Source organism: Netta rufina, assembly GCF_964035555.1.
Source record: "Netta rufina genome assembly, chromosome: 12".
Taxonomy (NCBI): Eukaryota; Metazoa; Chordata; class Aves; order Anseriformes; family Anatidae; genus Netta; species Netta rufina.
Genome location: NC_140135.1, coordinates 21,822,335 through 21,836,431, shown reverse-complemented (window position 1 = coordinate 21,836,431; position 14,097 = coordinate 21,822,335). Strand labels below are relative to the sequence as shown.

The 14,097-nt window shown below is 41.9% G+C and overlaps 1 protein-coding gene across 1 annotated transcript in view; it reads right to left on the bottom strand.

Moving 5' to 3' along the window:
- The window catches only part of LAS1L (LAS1 like ribosome biogenesis factor), a 29,581-nt gene extending 18,111 nt beyond the window's left edge, over nucleotides 1-11,470 (bottom strand). The window contains exons 1-7 of the mRNA XM_084294234.1: nucleotides 11,100-11,470; nucleotides 10,333-10,458; nucleotides 10,077-10,146; nucleotides 8,894-8,975; nucleotides 7,440-7,667; nucleotides 6,330-6,376; nucleotides 4,667-4,776 (exon numbers count right to left, since the gene is read on the bottom strand). Of these exons, the coding sequence (XP_084150360.1) occupies nucleotides 4,667-4,776; nucleotides 6,330-6,376; nucleotides 7,440-7,667; nucleotides 8,894-8,975; nucleotides 10,077-10,146; nucleotides 10,333-10,458; nucleotides 11,100-11,272 (836 nt within the window). The 5' untranslated portion in view covers nucleotides 11,273-11,470. The remainder of the gene's footprint in view (nucleotides 1-4,666; nucleotides 4,777-6,329; nucleotides 6,377-7,439; nucleotides 7,668-8,893; nucleotides 8,976-10,076; nucleotides 10,147-10,332; nucleotides 10,459-11,099) is intronic.
- Nucleotides 11,471-14,097: the final 2,627 nt, after the last annotated feature.

Genomic DNA, 14,097 nt, shown 5'->3' with positions numbered 1-14,097 from the left:
TATACACAGAAACACATGCTGAGAGCTTGTGGAGTTTCTTTTTTATTAAGTAAAAAGTGACTTGATTATACATACTTGCCCACTCATTGTTGCTTTGGTAGCATAACACTATTCATCTGCTCAAACAAAAATGTCATGTGGCAAAAAATGGAGAACGGACTTGTAGCAAAGGGCTCTACAGAAGCAGAGCTTTTATTCAGTTTCAGAAGGACTAAGCGAATCTGTGACCATTCCCGTAAGAACGTTTAATGGAGAATTACCTCTAGAGTAAGATGAATCTGCACTTAAGAGAAACCCCATGACATAATATTGTATTTATGTTGCAATATGAAGGTTGACGGAAACCAGTGTGACAGGGTCTCATTTTCAATACAGTTAACATGCTATGATTAATAAGCAGAAGGCACATGTATGAATCCTTTCTGGGAACTACTTTTAATAATTCCAGGCTCTTAAAGAAAACGTGTAGGTGGTTAAAAGAATGGATATAGGCACAGCCTTCCATTAACTATAAATGTAACAGCTTGTGTTCTTTAAAAGTTGCAGCTGGATGCTAAAATAAAATAGCATGAGATGAAGTAGGTGCTCAGAAGTGAAGTAGGGGAGTGAGTGACAAATCCTAGAGTTTGCTCTACCATTCTGAGGCTTCCAATCAGCCTCTGTCTCGCCCTCTATAAGAAAAATGTACTTGTGATTTGGTTGATTTTATGTCATGTTCAACAAGCTCAACTTGTTCTTACTGGGATTTAGCACTTGTTGGTAATGACATCTTTATGTAAGCTAGTGTAGCATATAAATGCTTTGTTCAGATGCAGTGGGGCCTTTCAACTGTTACTACTCTGAAATATGCAGCACAGTGCAACTCTTCCAACAGGTGAGGTCTTCATTAGAAAATGCAGATTAATTGAAAAATCAGTTTCTCTCTCAAGCGGAAACATATCATTCAAGCAACTTTCTAATGCGAACCAGCATACAGCCTGGCGCTGGCTTCTTTGTTAAAGCACATGCATGTTGCAAAACAAACAGTCATATCATATAAAGATTCTTCCTTAAGCATCCAGACAGGAGAACATTGCAAGCTGTGTTTTTGAGACAATGACCCTGCTGCATGAAAGAAACTCCAAAACTTGAATAAGTCATCATAGTTCCAACAGCAGGCTGCCAAGATGGCAAGAGACAACCAGTTAGCAGGATCCACCCTCCACTCTCCCATGCAAGCTCAGCTTTGACACACAGCCCATTTACAGGTATTTTTAAAAGCGTAATTGAGGTAGCGATCTCACTGCATTACAAGATTCAGTCTTTGCTATATAACAGGTGCACATTCTCATTGTGGGGAAAAAAAAATAAATTCATGCAAATAATTTTCATCTTGTAAAATTAAAATGGGAGAAGTAGGCGTAAAAAAGGCTTAAATAAGGTGAAGCATGGCAGCACCAGGCCTACTTGAAGCAAAAACAGAGATTGAGAACAGATAAAGTAAGTCTTTGGTATGAGAACGGTCAGTGGAAAATAGAATTAAGTTGTTGAGGCATAGCTAAGAGTTTCACAAGCAGACGACAAATTTTCTAACTGCTGTAATTTTGGATGCATCTTCTCCTAAGCACGACAATTTACTGCTGCCCTGTAATCCATGATATCACATTCACCTGAAGCAAGAAGGATGTAGAAACAATTTAATCCTAATATCACTTTAACTTCTCAAGAAATGAACGCAAAGTAGTGCAATTCACAACACATTGTATAGTAATTAAATGTTTCATTTATAATTTACAGCTATCCCGAATATTTCCACAAGTAGGTCTTTTTTAAAGATGAAAAATCTAACCCTTCCATTTGACCTACCAACATGGAAAGACACAGGCCTACCTATCACAACACCAACACTGAGGTATCTTAACTACTCAGCCAGAGTAACAGCTTTTTAGAAGAACAGATTTATGTGTATGCACTTTTGGAGCATATAAACAGAAGCTGCTCATCAGCACATGACAATGCACATATTCCATCCAAGCTAGAGGTGCAGTTGGGGTTGGGATGATTACTTTACAAGTCTTCTCTACATCTGCCAGACCAGAGTATTTTGTACGGTCATGCAAAAAACGCTGCTATATACATGCATATGTTCTGGTTACATCACGCTGAATAGAACGGGAGTCCACAGAAGTAGATTAAAACAGCTTAAAGCCACACTTGAATTCAAGCCTGTTAAATTGTTGCAGAGGTGCCACGCTAATCGCAGGAAAACAAACTCTTGCACAAGCAGGCTAACATGGGATCCTCCTGCCATACTGCTCTCAGAGTATTTGCTATTTGCTCAAGAGTACCCTTCAGAAGTGAGGGGAAAGTACAACCAACCTTATCAGCAGAGAAGCTACTTACCACAAGCTGTGATAACTGTTGATGCTGTACACAAGTACCACCTCCAGTCAGACTGCTACCAGTATCTTAAGAGTTAGAAAACACTCTAGAGATACTCAGTCTACTGCAAAGCAGAAAATTGGCTATTTATATTAGCTTGTAGTCGTTGGTGGTGTTTTTTATTAAAGTTAATATTTCCAAAGATAAATACTCCGAGTCTTTCCAAAGAGAAATTCCTCTTTTTACTACACATTTGGGGTGAACAGTATCTCCATATTAGGATCTTATGTCATAATACTCACATATACCATTATCCTTTCACTGAACAAACTCAAAAGCAGCTTCCTCACATCCTTGCCCTCCTGATAGTACCCAGCCACTAGTGAAGTTTTAATCAATAGCCCTGCCTCAGAATCCCATCCCATTCACTAGCTGTCCATTCTAACAGTTTAAGAACAGATGAGATGGTGAATTCAGCCTAAAGAGTTCTGAGAATCACCTGTGAAATTCAAAGCAAGATGTAGCGTGTGAGGTACTTGACACAGAAAATTTAAATTACTGAAAGGGAAAAATGTTATCATGGTTTGGCTATGCAGGTAGTAAAGAACAAGTACTGGAGAGCCCTGGAAAGTGGCTGGGTATTCCAATTGCTTCTAGCCTCACATATTACATCAGTTCCAAAGGTTTCAAAAACGAAGCTACCACAACCCCTCTCTTCATCTAATAGCACATGGTATTTCGCAGCTAAATTAGGACAACTTGGAAGCACAGGTGCCTCAAAGGCCACAAATGGAGTCAAAAGCATCTAGATTCTGAGTATTCTGGGGGAAGATTTAATTTGATAGTTGAAGCACATTCTTGATTCTTCTGGAAATCCACACAATCGGGGCTGGATACAGCTTGTGCAGCTGCGTGGGACAAATAGCAAGAGCTGATGCAACAAGTGGTTCATACAAAGTTAATGACCAGAACTGCTAGGATGTGATTCAGTGCACTTTCACAGGATACCAAAAACATATCTTTGAGAATCAGCGCACAGCAAGTAAATCAAAAGCGTTGCATTTTCCAAATTAACTATTTGTCTTGATCACATACTTTTAGGACAGTACTGTCATGACAATTAAGCCTTGCAGACATAAAGTAATAGGAGAGCATGCCAGCAAGGCAACAGTGGAAAGACCCCAACTACATGACTACCTTAAGATCTTTACCACTTCAGTTTCATTATATGAAAAGGGTACTTCTAAGATCTTTTAACTGTTACCAAGACATTATACCCCTTGCTTGAACATACCCCATCAAATCCATTTCACGTAAGATTGAAGTCTCTTGTTCTCACTCAGACCTTTCACAACTCTTGTTTTGTACTGTGGCAATCTGTTTCCTCTCTGTCATGTAATTGATGCCAGGCTCAAATATCTTTATAAAAGCAGGTCCACTGGACCAGACTTTAGTCCATCAGTGTCCTGAGAGTGGCCAACAGAGAGAATGCTTAGAGAAAGGGTATCAGAATCAGAAATAGGTGCAATTGCTTGCTTCCACCAATACCTTCCAACCTTCTAGCAACAGTTTAAGTGTTATAGAATTCCCGTGTTCAATAAGTATGCTTCTTGATATAGAAACTTCATGCCTTCTTGCTCATTTGTCCATGCTCAGCCACTGATGGGCAAGGTGCAAGTCTCTTTCTCAGTGTTTTGTTTTGGCACAAGATCTGATAACTGCTTAAGCTAATTGGCAGCTTGCATGACATATATATATTTATATTCAAAACGTCATAAGATATGGCTCAAGTTTATAATTTGATTGTCTCTCCCCTCTAGAGTTACACTGATTACGATTGTCGGAGTGGGACAGGGTCTTCATGCAAATTTATACAACAATAACAAAGTGTCAGCACACTAGGTCCAATAGGATCCAGCAGTATCCCTGTAGCAGTAGAAGGATATGAAATATAGAAGAGGCCAACTATCGCCCTACAATTTTGAAAAATTCTAAAGGTTACTATGAAATCAAAGTCTATCCAAGGTTCTTGGGAGAGCTTTTGAAGACACTGAAGATGTTGACATGCCTGAGGGTCAGCAGAGTAAAAAGAGAGACAGCACCCCACACTTGGGACACCATCTGGCATGAGAAACATTATTCATTAACAGAGATTAACAACTCAGTGCTCAAAGATGTTGAGGAAATCAACCTATTGCCTTTTCCAGGATCAGCTAAACAACACACAGTGAAAAGGTAGTGCAACAGGTGTACAGGCTCAGCTCTGCACTGTACCTTTCACCTCAGTTCCTTATCAGAGATGTACCTGTTCTCTTGCATCAAGTCTTTGATCTGAGCCAAAATCCAGTCCACCTCTGAAGAAGAATTAGACCACAATTCTCGAGACTTTGAAACAGACTGGACTGTCTGCATAACCTGAGTGAAGGAAAAATCCAAGTGTTAACAAAAAATATACTCCAGTGATCAACAGAAAGGCGCTGCTATGAAAACCAGATGCCCATGTGATATGTACTTCATAAAGAGCACTTGAAAACGACTCACAAAGTTCCCTTTCCTAGGGGTATATTAGAAATTAATATAAGTCATGTCATACTCAGAAAAAAACTGCATTGAAAAGGTGGTAGGACCAAGGAGTCTCTAAAAATAAGCAACGTATTACATCCTTGAATATAATGCAGTAGCAGTATAAAAGGAAGGCTATCTGGCTGAATCTAATAAATATGGATTAGAGAATAAAGCAGGGGCCTAGAAATCAAGATTACTTGGTTCAAACTGAGGTCGTCTTAGGGTACTGTGCTTTCATTAACAGCTGTTAATGGGATAGAGAGACTGGCATATATAAACCCCTCGACTGCAGATAGAATTACTTCATTAAGCCTTAGTCATTAAATGCTCCCATGATTGCCAGGAGATGAAAACAAACTTAATTTTGATTACAATTGTGTTTTTCCTATAAATGTCTTAACCTACACAGAACTGTGGAAAGAATGAAGGAAAAGCTAGTATGGGAAGAAAGAATGCAGGAACTTTTATCATTTGAAGTTTTAAGAATAAAGCAAAGCCCAGGTTTTCTCCTTCTACACAATCTTTCTTCCTACTCCCCTACTTTGCATTACCCTCAAAACAAAGTAATCCTGGGAAAATGACCAAAAAATACAAATCCAAAAAAAACCACCCTTGAATTTATGGAAATAGTAATTAGTTTTTCTGCTCAGGAACAGTAATGAAATTCTCACTTTTTCCTCTAGGATGACAGGAAAGGCCTAATGCATGCCTAGTCATTTTACCGTTGAACTGTGCTATGTTATACTTTATTAAATGTCTTTGCAATAAGAAAGCATGAATGAAAAAGACAAGCCCTCCATACCAAAGAGCTATGCAGATTGAAAATAATTCTCTCATATCTCCCCATATGTTTTCAGAAGGCAAGGAAAAGAATTGTACATCTAACAGGTGTTTGGCTATGAACAGTTACTTTAAAGCACACTTAAACTGCAAGCAAATACATGTATAACACTCTCCATTCTGACTTGACAGTGTGAAAATGGAATATTTGAGACTCTTTAAAGACAAAACAACCGGTGGTGCTGGTGATGGTGGGACGGCTGAATAATGCAACCGCTAGAATCCCATCAGAATCCTACACTCAAGTATTCAAAAAGCAGGCGAGAAATGCATTGAAAGCTAGAGTTATTTCTTCAGTGACTTCAGGCCTTGAATTTATCCTTTAGAGGATTTTTTTTTCTGATGTTTGTATTCTATCAACAACCTACCTACCAACACTGTAAATTCTTCTAAATGCAATTTTAAGTGATGAACGTTGGACATAATTTGGACATAATCCAGAAGTTGGACTCAATGATCTTAATGGGGTCCCTTCCAACTCAGGATATTCTATGATTCTACAAAATAGCACCTGTAAAACAGAATTCTGTCTCTGCAGAGGGAAAAGGTCAGACTACACTTACCCGAAATTGCTCATCTTTGTAGGATATCAGCACATCTCTGACTTTTTCTAGAAATAAGCATAAATACATAGTTTAAGCAGGGAATAGATTAACTGTGCAATGTTTTCTTGTATATAGGCAAGCTGCTTAGTCCTGCAGTTCTACAGCTGTGAGCTGCAGTTCTGTCTTAGTCAGACAATACTCTGAAGACTCCTGCAACTTCCCAATTTTTCTGGCAATGGAAATCTTATCAAGTGGTGTTGAACTAGGGGTTCAGTATTTTATCACTAGCAGTGGACAAAGACAAGTTGGATAAATGCAGACAGCTCAAAAAAAACCATAAATAGGCCACCATAATGTCTCCCTTGAGATTTCTCTTCTCCAGGCTGAACAAACCCAACTCTCTCAGCCTGAGAGAGGCTACTCCAAAATCTCTTGAAACAGACTACAAGGCTTCCTCCAGTAAGTCAATCAAATCTGTTGAGTAAAGCTCCTGATTGTGGGGTTCAGAGACCTCTGGCGATGAAAAAGCAACCAGTGAAACAGTTTACCAAACTTCTGCCATTGTTTTTGCACTTTATGTCTTACCAGCTTATGTTCTGGTTGAGTAACCTGTGTTTTTTGTGTGTGTGTGTTGTTTGTTGTTGTTGTTATTGTTGTTTTTTACATACTACTGGCATCTAGTGATTTCCTGCCTACATGCTAAGTACATAGAAACTAGCTGAACTGTCTTTATTCTGCTCCTGCTCAAGTTATGATCTGATAATGTTTTGAGGTCTGTAAAAGGCACATAGTCTACTTTTTTGGTAGCCATCTCAATCCCAAAATTATGGTTGTCACGACACTAGAATTAACTTTCACAATGCTTGGTCTTAAACCATCCCTGTGTCACTACTGTTACTGATTACGATACTGTATATTCAATAAAGTAAAAGATTTTATGTGACTAATTCAGTGAACTTAGGTCAGAAAAGTCAGTTACCCCAGAATCCATCAAGATCCATAAAACAATCCCAAAATGTGAGCTGAAGGTATACCTTTATCCATTGTCAGGGATCAAAGATGACACTGTTTTGCTAGGATGGGACAGATCTAATTCTTTTTATCTGCTATTGTTCCAGGGACACCTACCATGGAATTCCTTGTGCTTCTGACAGGCCTCATGCTGTGGGGTTTGAACCTCCCATGTGTCATTGTCCAATTCTGTGTTTGCTCCTATCGCTTCCTGCTCCTCTTCCTCCTCCTCTTCCTCTTCCTCCTCCTCCTCCTCCTCCTCCTCCTCACTTTCTTCACACAAATTATTGCCCAACTGACGGCTCCAATATGTCTTTCGTAGCCAGTCCAGCACAACATCACAACCTAACGGAGAATATAAAACACTCTCTTCTCAGTGAGGTTTACTTTCCCATTTAACAAAAAAACGCAGGTGGCATATTGCTAACTTGCATTGCGAAAAGGAACACCATTAACAAACCCTGAAATCACATACTATTCTATTAATGAAAAGGTGAGTGAGTTTAGAAAACCAAACCAAAACAAAAACCCACACAATCCAGTATTGCAGCCCTGGTAACACCTACCCACTGCTTTTTTGGCAACAAAAAAGATTGGACACTCCTTACTGAAGCTACACCACATTTAAGTGGAAACGAAGTCCCAGCAGTTGCACTCTACTGAGAAAACAAGTCAATTCTTTTATAGGTCTGCTATCAACACAACGTCTAAAGCAAAAATATATTTTTTTGGTGCAGACTACACTAGGCATACCTTAGATAGAATGGAAAGAAAAACCCCTTAAAAGAAAGAAAATCCCATCACTATTTCGCTACCAAATTCAATTTAGGACCCTGCCAAAGGTTATTTCTCTGCCTCCTCAGTGTTTAACCCCAAATTCCCAGGAATTTCTTCATAGACTATGAGCTGGTCATTTACTCAGGGTTGTGTTACCTACTGCATCTCCCCCTAAAATGCTTTTTTTTTTTTTTTTTTTTTTTTTTTTAAAAACAGTCTCGGGTACATTGAAACCATCGGGAAAAGCATTCACCTCCTTCCCTGATGTGAACTTTATGTGCTGTAAAGAAACATTAGGGCTGAACTACTGTTTCCAGTATTTTTTTCAGGGGAAAGAGAAAGTCTCTGAACACCTGCCCCATCAAATGGAAGGTCATTCCTTCCAACAGAATTAGAGAACCTCCAGTCCTTTTTGAAAGCCTAACATTGGCTACATCCAGTTGCACTTTCCCCTTCCCAAAAACTGGGATTCTGCCCCACCTCTCCCAACAACAGAAGGCATGGGAAAGTGAAGAGCAACATCCCCTCCATGGCCTTGGTTTCCCCTCCTCTTCTGCATGCTCCTCAATGGGCACGCTTCAGCTACCCCCACAAGGCTGCGGCACACCCTCATAGGTGTTTCACACCACAATGCTCCCCATAAGGATGAGTCCGCAGCCTGCTCAGCAGGGCCCCAGTAGGGAGGGCTGCTTCCCTCAGGGCTCTGTACCAGCTGTGATGCGTCCTGAGGGGACACTGCTGCCTAAGTGCACTGCAGGCGAGGCCCTCCCACACCTTCCAATAGTGGCACTCACCCTTGCGGCACAGAGCCAGGCGGGGCAGCTTCCCATGGGTCAGCTCATGGCGCAGATCCACGACCCAGATGGGGATATCCACCTGCAAAAGCAGCTACAGGCATCACCACACAACTCCCATGGCATTGGGCCTAACCATACACAGCTCTGCAAAGCCGCAGACAACCTCTTCCCGAGTGAGAACAACTTCTTCAGCTTCCCCTTTCAAGGGTGGGCTGAGACCCCTCCTCTCTGACCCCGGTCCTCCTGGGGCCTAGCATCCATACAAACGCTGGATTTTGCGGTTTAAATTTTTCAACTTTTCTTGCAACAACAGCTGTCTTTTCAGTCAGAAGCACTATGTGTAACTCGATGTATCAATCAGTTAAACTGTATTTCAACTGATGAAACATGCTGGATGACAGTTTGTAATGAAGATATGATCACATCATATGAAATACTCAGATCATATACACTGTGAGTTGTATTTGCATTTTTCCCATGGATAACTGACTTTTAATAATTAAAGTCTCTATTTGCAAGTTTGATCAGTGTTAAGAAGTGAGTAGCAGCACCTTTTTAAAAAAACAAATAAAAAAAAAAAATCTCCTTTCGCATATAGAGTCATTGGACAAGGCTGCATATCTAGGAGTCTCAAATACTATCTGCTCATCCCTGTCAATATTTGCTGTTCAAACCCAGAAACGATGCTCAGTGCACCTGACAAAAAAAGAACTCAAGTTACCACTACACCCCGAATCTTCCATCCTCCAAACAGAAACTCACCTTAAACAATTGAGAATAACAAGATGAAAATGCCTGAAAATATAACTAAGTGCTTTTAATGCATTATCTTGGTTCTCAAAGAGTTGAATTTATAAACTATAGACTTAGCTCTTTTTCCATCTCTCAGTAATACAAATAGGTGGCATATACGTCAAGTGGGACTATTTGCATCTAAAAATTCAATCACACAGGATTCAAAATGTTTTAGTGAACATCACCAGCCTTTGTTACTCCTAATGTGACTTTAAAGAACATCAAGCACCTTCAGAGCTTTGCAGTTGGAGAGTACAGGCATCTGTATCCATTATTTTGCTTATGAAAGAATGACCCTGACAACTCCTCCCGATGTTATTAATAGCCAACATCCACGCTCCCTGTATATACAGAAGTTATTGGTTAACTTTTATTGAATATTTACCTCTATGGCTAATTGTCTCAGCGGAATGCTGACCATTTTCTGTTTCCTTTCTGTGATCAGGTTGACAAATCTGCATGCAGGTTACAGAAAAGATAAATAACTTTATCAAAAGCTGCAAAGAAACTTGGAACCCCAGAGTCAAATCCCCCAGAAACCATACAACAATGGAGTCCCAAAGACCTAAAGTGGAATGAGACAGCTGAATAATGCTCTCTGTCCAGATCTCTCTTTTCCTTGTAGGCCTTCAGAGTCCTACCTTACAAGGGCCAGACCATAGGACAGGATGAGCTCGTGTGACCTCAGTCTGCCAGATGAATCCAGAACCTTGCAACGAATCAGTTCGGCAGTACAATCCACTGCAAGAGGCATTTTGGGGCCATACCTAGAAATTAAAGAAATGATGAGCAGCCTCGCAAGAATACACTCCCCCTACAAAAAGGGTAGTCTTCACAATACTTTTTGTGCTTTGTGGTACTAAGCAGCCTGAGAACAGGTATGCAGAAAGACACTAAGGCTTCTTCCAGAAGACTTTTATTTGGAACAGCGATCACACAGCTGCTCCTAGGCAGGTCAAATGAGTACCTACTGACGTGCCAAACGTCAGCACTCATGGCACTCATACAGCACGAGTCGCTGTAACTGGACCGGCTTCCTTTACGGTGCAGCAGAGGCAACGCACAGTTAAGACGACGCGGGGGCCCCGGACGCGCTCAGCGCGGCGCGCCGTCCCGAGCAGAACGAGTCCGGGAGGCTGCGGGCACGCAGGGCTCCTGCCTTCCCCGGCGCCCGCGGCCCCGCGCTATTACCGGCGCCACCCGCGTGTCCGAAGGCGACTGCCAGAGAAGGGGCCCCGCAGGACGAGGCGCCCGCGGTTGCGCACGCCGCCTCGGCCGGCCCCGCCAGGCCGTGCCGAAGCAGCCCGGGGCGCGCAGCCCCGCACGGCCGCTTCAGGGACCGCGGGGGGCGGCCCGGGAGGCAGCGACGGCTCCCCGCTCCCGCTCCCCGCCGGCGCGCGGCCCGTACCGGCTCTTCCAGGCCGAGACCCGGTCCAGCGCCTCCTGCTGCAGGCGGCCGTCCCCGCAGTACAGCCCCACCATCACCTGGTCCCACTCCGCCCTGCCCCTCCACGCTACCACCGTCCGCAGCGGCTTCAGCCGCCTGCGAGGCCCGGACAGCCACGACCGCCCGCCCGCCATGCCGCCGCCCGCCCCGCGCCCCCCGCCCGCCTTCCGGCCGCCCCGGCCCGGGGCGGGGCGCGCCGCTTCCGGCTGCCCGGGGGCTGCGGGCGGGCGAGCGCTGGGTAGTGTGGTGTGTTTTGTTTGTTTGTTTGTTTGTTTTTGTTGTTTTGTTTTTTTAAATCGCCTCTTCTCTCGCCGATCTGTTCTCTCTAGGCACCAGTGACGCCGATCTGTTCTCCTTAGTCACCAGATATAGGACCCGCGGGAATGGTGTCAAGCTGAGGCAGGGGAGGTTCAGGCTGGACATCAGGAAGAGTTTCTTCACCGAGAGGGTTGTTGCACACTGGAACGGTCTCCCCAGGGAAGCAGGCACTGCACGAAGCCTGTCGGAGTTTAGGAAGCGTTTGGACTGTGCACTTGGTCACATGGTCTGAATTTTGGGTAGACCTGTGTGGTGCCGGGAGTTGGACTTGATGGTCCTTGTGGGTCCCTTCCAACTCAGGACTCAGGATCTTCTATAATTCTGTGATTCTATGATTCTTGTCAGTCAATTTGTGCCATCCCAGGAACGCGCTTATGTTAGAGGTCAGGAGAAGACAGAACTGCAAGGTGTGATGGGAAAAACGTGATGGAACTGGAAGCCCATGGGAGCTGATCGCAGCGACGTTGCCAGCAGCAAAGCTAAGCTTTAGGTTCTGGTTACTTAGGAAGACCCGTTGGAAAATACAGAGTATTACACACAAGATGTGGGGGGTTTCAGCCCTACCAGGAGCTTGGTGTGTGATCTGAGTCAAATCACATTAGATGTCATTTAAATTTAACATTTTTTAAATTAGTAATCATAATAAAAAAGGACCTTTTTTGTTTGTTTGTTAGATTGATTCTTTTTCTGTTACTAAGGAGAATAAAGACCCTAAGCAAAAGAAGTGGATAAAAATTAAGTTGAGCTACAGCAGAAATTGACCAAAATCCAATCCTTCTACTACTGTGGTAAATAAGCTTTGTAAATGAGATCGCAGAAAAAGTATTTATGTTAATATTTTCTTTCAGATAGTACCTTCCTGAGAGTGCCACCTTGCCTTCTTCATGCAGCTGTAACTTGAAAAATTAGCACTTTGGAAAATCATTTTGCATGCCTGGGGAATAGGGACCTGCATCCAAACAAGCAGATAGGGAACTCTTAAGATAGTGCTCCTCAGACACAGTAATAAACAAAGGCATGTGCTGATACAGTAAAATTCTAATTGCAGTACAGCTTCTTTCCTGCATTGGTCCATAATAAATTGTATAGTGTGTGTTATAAATACAAGTTTTAGATGTGTTCTGGAGTTTGATCAAAGGTCATGGTTTATGTAATGTAACCTAGATTAATGTATCCACCTGTGGTTTTTTTCCAGACTTACTTCCCTTTCTTAAGCTGAGTACATCAGGAGGTCAAAATCATCATTGTACGGATGGGCTACAGACGCATGGATTTTCCAAAATAAGGGGATGACCACTCACCTCCCCCTTCTTTAGTAAAAGCTTTGATTTTATGGCTGCACTTATATAAAATTCTGCAGTGTACCGTTTTCTTTGAAAAACAGTTTGTAGGTAATTTTTCATTGTCTGCTGCATTGTTTCTCTTCTCTAAATGTATTTGAGAGGTTAAGTTGGGGAATGGCTGAATCTGTAATTTTTAGCAGCACAGAAATTAAAAAGTACTAAGAAAATATTTGCTTTATTGTATATTTATGTTGCCCATTGACATAAGACCAAGTTGTGCAGAAAATTGAAAGAACTATTTTCTGCCTATATAGAGGTAAAAAATGATTGTGAAGGGTGACAATACAACATTCTATTTGAATGTAAATGTTTAACTTTTGTGATCTGATGAAAGGGTAGACTTAGATTTTGTTGCTGGATGTAACTGGCCTTATGATCCTGAGCAAACTGATGTTGTAGTTAGTGCCTCAGCTTCTTGCATGTTATCTTGTTGAGGAAGAACATACAGCAATGTACAAAAGGACACTTTTACCTAGCCTGACATTCAGAAAAGGTAAGTGTAATGTGTTATCCTGATTTTAGCCTATTCACCCATTTCCTATACAACGTATGGAATACAAGCAGGTAATGCCAAAACTTGTTGAAGCTGCTAAACCATGCAGGTCAGACTTCTGGATATCTTATTTCTTTACAAGAAAATATCCCACAAATCAAAAGAACAGTCTGTCTTCCTCTGCAGGAATCAGCTACCTAGCTTGAAGGCTGAGGAGGTGTGAAGTCTGCCTGTTTTTTTGTCAGTCAGAAGGAGAAGCAAAAACATCAGATGACTTTCTTGTCCCTCACGTGCATGGAAGTGATTTCCAGGATTACTTGCTCCATTGTTCTTTAGTGTATGGAGTCCATATCTAGGAAAATATTGAATAACAGTGACCCTCTTGAGTTTAAATACCTGTTAGTAAGTTGAAAGAGAAAGAGGACAGACAATTTCCATCAACAGTTTTGCTTAATGAATGTCTGACGCCAAAGAAACTGGGTGGATATGCTTGTTACAAATACTCAAAAGGACTTTTCTTCCAAATGAGGTGTCTTTCAGACCCTTGTTTTCAACAGTACTGAGGATTGTTTTGAGTAGCTACAGGCCCTTCTGTAGATTGGTTCTGTCTTTCCCCAAGACTGTCTGGATTTTAGGGTAGCTTAATCTTTTTATTCAATATTCAGAAGCAAGTTCGTGTTTTCAGAATTGTTAATCATCCTCAACAGGTTTTTATGAGCATTCTCTGCTTATACTGGATAGCTAAAATTCCTTTTATATTCTAGCACAAGTGCAGTTAATGAAGCCTATGCTACTTTGGACTAAC